The following is a 4,992-nucleotide window of genomic DNA, read 5'->3' as shown; positions in this document are numbered from 1 at the left end:
CAAAACACAAAAATCACAAAAGACTTTTTTAAAGACAAGAAAGTGAAAACTGTGACCAGGACAAGGATGTCCCCTCACCTGACCTTTGGAGTATTTTATAGCTGAAGGCAGAGCAACAAAACCCCACCAGCAAAGAGCAGCTGAATGTCTCTGAAGAATGACTGAACATCTCTCCACAGATTTGTACAAGACTGGTATTATCCATGCTAAGGAGGATTCAAGATATCACCCAAAATAAAGGTGGATGTACAAAGCATTAAAAATTCAAAGAATGAAATCTCACTACTAGAGTGCAGGCTGACTTGGGCTGCAGTTGCTTCATAAATGGGCAATAGTGGTGTAGTGGGTAGAGGAGTGGTTTTCAGCTAGAAGATTGAAGGTTCAAATCCCAGTGCTTGTAGTTCACATGTTGAAGTGTCCTTGTCTAAATATGGATTTTAAAAAATTATAGCCACATTTTTGTTTTTCACATAAACTGGCTTGATTCTTCTTTATTTTAACAAATAGATTTGTATCAAATGGACCGGATTGTGATTAGACTGTACAGACTGTGCTCCTACACTCTATGGGCCTTCCTAACATTTTAGTATTACTGACCAAGGGTGTACTCTGTTTTGTTGTGTACTATAAACATAAATACTTCTGTGTTGTGACAATTAGTAGCGGAAGCGCGGGTAATGCGCGCGCGCGCACACATACACACAAGCGTAGGGCAGATGACTGGTCAGGTGAGGGTCACGTGGCTCAGTCAGCTGATGCTAACGCTACCTAACCGAACGGACGGTTCTTCTGTGGTAGAGACGGCTCTGACGGTGAGACGGGATGCCTTTCTCCGAGTTGTATTTTAACGTAGATAACGGCTACCTGGAGGGGCTGGTCAGAGGATTTAAAGCTGGAATACTGTCACAGGCGGATTATTTAAACCTCGTTCAGTGCGAGACCCTGGAAGGTGAGTTAAAGCTAACTGTTAATATAGCTAGCCACCGGGGCTAATTCTTTTAACGTTAGCTAGCCTACACAAGCCGTCAGTCTCAAAGGTTGTTAGCTTAGCTCGGTTTACATTAACGGTAGTGTTGGTTTTAATCGAGATATCCAGCATACCACGTTGTAACATTATCGTTGTCATTTAGTTGCGGCCACCAAACCTCGCATTGTCATTTTTCACTGATTAAATAGGACCAATTGTTCATGATTCGGTTTTCTACGTTTGCAAGCTAGGTAACAAAAGCTAGCGTAAGCTACTACAGCTAACTGTAACATCATTTATTGGTCAACGATGTATTTTTAGAGGAAGTGAGATTACAACAGGAACGTTTTTCTTTTGACAAAGTAACATGATTCCATAGTTTTAACAATACGCTTTTATTGTTGGTAGGAACTGATTGTGACTTTTTTCTGATGAACTGAAAAAACCTTAGAAAAAAAAATCAACTGGACTTAGATTTCTAGATCGAAGACGTTTCACTTAAAGCTGGAATACTGTCACAGGCGGATTATTTAAACCTCGTTCAGTGCGAGACCCTGGAAGGTGAGTTAAAGCTAACTGTTTTCAGTTTACTCTGACCTGGATGACTGAGAATCTGCACAGACATTTTTTCTGATGAAAAATGAGTTTATTTGGAGTAAATGCTACTTGTTTTTGTGTACAGTTAAGCAGGTGTAATTTTATTCCCTACTCTGTGAGATTATATACATGAGAAATAAGAATATCAGTCACAGAGGGCATATAGTTTTACTTCAAGTATTAGTATCGTTCCAGTTATTATGCACTTGTAAGTGAGTTGGTCAGTATTACCACATAGCAGCAATGTAATTCTAGGGCTGAGGTAGTATAGTGACTGTGCACCTTTATGTTTCATCTGACTATTGTCAGATATGTGCTATGGTTCTAATGAAACATTATTTTATTATAGATGAATTTTAGACAAGTAAATTAAATGCAAATGTCCTATATGTTATGGAAACTGATGAAGAGGCTTCCAAGTTTTTTGTGTGGTTTATTAAGCAGCTAGACAATAGCATAAGCACAATACTGGTATCTGGATCAAGAGGTCACACACTCAGTGCAAAGAGTTGGTGAGTGACAAAGGAAAGAAGTAACAGTCAGGTTTTGTATAACACTGGTCACCTATCACCCCACTAGCTGGGACCAATCAGAAATATGTCTCAGGTATGTGGCCTGCATAAGTGTCTTTCAGGTTAGCAGCTGGGCTGTGTGTGCAACAGTGTTCATATTTGTGTAGAGACTCCCAGAGAGGTTCCTCACTAGTGGATGAAAGGAGACACATTGTCTGTATACAGTCCTCATCAAGTTAACAGCAGAGGACAAGAGGTGTACACGATCTGTAGAGAATTAGCTGAAACATGCAAAATTAGGCTACTCTTGAGACATTGGCCTTTACTGCTGACCAGGTAAATGTCAGCATGTGTGATTTTAAGGCTGCAGCCAACAGTTATTTTCATTATTGATTAATGTGCTGATTATTTTCAGTTCACTGATTGTTTGGTCTATAAATATACTTTTTTGGTATGACAAGGAAAAGCAGCAAATTTAAAAAGCTGAAACCATTATTTGTGGTAGTTTTTTAAAACGTTTACACAAACTATTAAAATAGTTGCTGTTTTTCCCCAAACAATTAATTGTTTAATGGACCTTTTTTAGCTCTAGCTCACTTGTTTTGCAGTTTAATTTTTGGTCTTTCAGATCAGAGGTGTTCTGATCACCACTGTGGTCTCTGCCCATGTCTCCTGCAGATCTGAAGCTCCACCTGCAGAGCACAGACTCTATGGCAGCTTCCTGGCAAATGAGGCCTCTCCCCTCACTGTGTCTGTTATCGATGACAAGCTGAAGGAGAAGATGGTGGTGGAGTTTCGCCACATGAGGAACCAGTCATACGAGCCGCTGGCCAGCTTCATGGACTTCATCACGTAGGTGGAACATAGGGTCTAACTTCTTGAGCTGTTAACACTTTATGTTAATTTAGTCTTAATTATCTTTAAATGTTTAATAACATTATTAATAGGTGCAGTCAGTGATGTGTGACACTGTGTGGCCTTTGCTCTAGGTCTGTCAGCTTGGGTGGTTGTGCTGTAAATAAGAATGGGAAATGTGGTCAGAAATATTGTATTGTTTTTATCACTTATGTTAATAATTATGGATATATACATTTAATACAATTAACGAGGAAGGAAACAAGCATGTTTGTCAGGGCTACTCACTGTGTTATGGTGAGCATGACTGAATATAAATACGTATTGTTTACAAGAAAACTTCAGTCTTGTTGTAGCAGCTCTGTGGTCAAAGGCAGGAAATGGTCAAAAAGCTGTTCACAGAGCAAATATGCTACAGGCAGAACTGACTTCTCTGCTTTGTTGTGACAATCCCTTCCCGTACACCGGGTCACTTTAGGTACAGCTATATGATCGATAACGTCATCCTGCTGATCACGGGCACTCTGCACCAGCGGGCCATCTCGGAGCTGGTGCCAAAGTGCCACCCGCTGGGCAGCTTTGAGCAGATGGAGGCAGTCAACATCGCCCAGACCCCTGCCGAGCTCTATAATGCCATCCTGGTGGACACGCCCCTGGGTATGTGCCTCCACTGAATAGTAACTGGGGCTGGACCTGAATATCCTACTGTTCGGATATTTGTCAGTTGCTTAGGTAATCGGTTTTCAATTTTAGTATTCAAATATTTGGCACCTCCCCACCCCCCTGCTGCACAGGACCTACTGTCTTGTTTGTAAGTTCCATGTGGAGATTGTCCAGGTAGCACCTTCTGCTGGTCGTCTGTGACTTTGGTTAAAATGGCAACTAGCATGGTCATACCAGCTGTTGCTAACTAATGCTAACTCCTTGACTTAAATTGATGACAGGACAAAATGAAACTCGCTGCTGTTGGGTTCGTGAACTCGCTGCAGCCGGCAGACAGACTGACAACAATGCTGTCTGCTGTTAGCTAAGGATTGTTTACACCACTGAATAATCAGAGTGAACTGAGCGCTTCTCTGTCGTTCCAACAGAGTGAGACGTATTCACAGGTAAAATTATCAGTTGATCTTACATCAAAGATGGAAACGTAGCACCTTCTGGGTGCACATAAATGGTTATGAAGATCAGTCATCTGTTCGTCTGTTGCACTAAATATTGCATAATAATTTTCATTAGCTTTGTGTTTTGTTTTTTTGAACCTAAAGTACTGCCAGATGGAGAAAGAGGTACTTTTAGCTGCACCACAATGTCAACCCATTAACCCCACCCCCACCACGCGCTGGATATTTGAACATTCACCGACTATTATCACTGAACATCTGGAGGCCAACCATTGCCATTCGGGACAGCCCTAACAGTAACATCTCACGCTGAACAGGGGATGGTGCCAAAATGTAGCAGTAACAGTTACCTCTTGTCTTTTCAGCCGCGTTCTTCCAGGACTGCATATCTGAACAGGACCTGGATGAGATGAACATTGAAATCATTCGTAACACCCTTTACAAGGTAAAGTGTATTATAGTAAACATCTGTTAATGATAAACCAACTTAATGATGCACTTTAGTATTAGTATTTTCACAGTACTTTACAGAATAAATGCAGGATGAACTGTGACAACAGTTAGAGTGCATGTAACTTACAGGCATTTTTTGATCTTTAGTTTAATATGTAATCATTTAATATGTAGTTTTTTAAACACTGAGAACCGAGATGAACTTGCTTATACAAGTATTTATTTGTCTTTAATTTAATCAATCCTGTAAAGTGTCTTGAAAACCTCTGTAAATAAAATGTGTTGTTTATTGGTTGCAAAAATACATTTGTGCCGTGCGCTCTCAGGCTTATCTGGAGGCTTTCTATAAGTTCTGCTCCAACCTGGGAGGAACCACGGCCGACACCATGTGTCCTATTCTGGAGGTGAGTCTGCTCTGTTTGATCACTGACAATAAATACACACAACATCAAATTGGTGATTTCCTACAAAGAATTACAAAATATAT

At 40.5% G+C, this 4,992-nt stretch overlaps 1 protein-coding gene across 1 annotated transcript in view; it reads left to right on the top strand.

Moving 5' to 3' along the window:
• Positions 1 to 711: 711 nt before the first annotated feature.
• Positions 712 to 4,992, top strand: part of LOC109952995 (V-type proton ATPase subunit d 1-like) — a 12,429-nt gene continuing 8,148 nt past the window's right edge. The window contains 6 exon segments of the mRNA XM_020588332.1: positions 712 to 949; positions 2,755 to 2,783; positions 2,786 to 2,928; positions 3,410 to 3,588; positions 4,418 to 4,497; positions 4,832 to 4,909. Coding sequence (XP_020443988.1) covers positions 823 to 949; positions 2,755 to 2,783; positions 2,786 to 2,928; positions 3,410 to 3,588; positions 4,418 to 4,497; positions 4,832 to 4,909 — 636 coding nt within the window. The 5' untranslated portion in view covers positions 712 to 822.

This window comes from Monopterus albus, unplaced genomic scaffold (genome assembly GCF_001952655.1).
Source record: "Monopterus albus unplaced genomic scaffold, M_albus_1.0 scaffold528.1, whole genome shotgun sequence".
Taxonomy (NCBI): Eukaryota; Metazoa; Chordata; class Actinopteri; order Synbranchiformes; family Synbranchidae; genus Monopterus; species Monopterus albus.
This window is presented reverse-complemented; position numbering and strand designations above follow the sequence as displayed.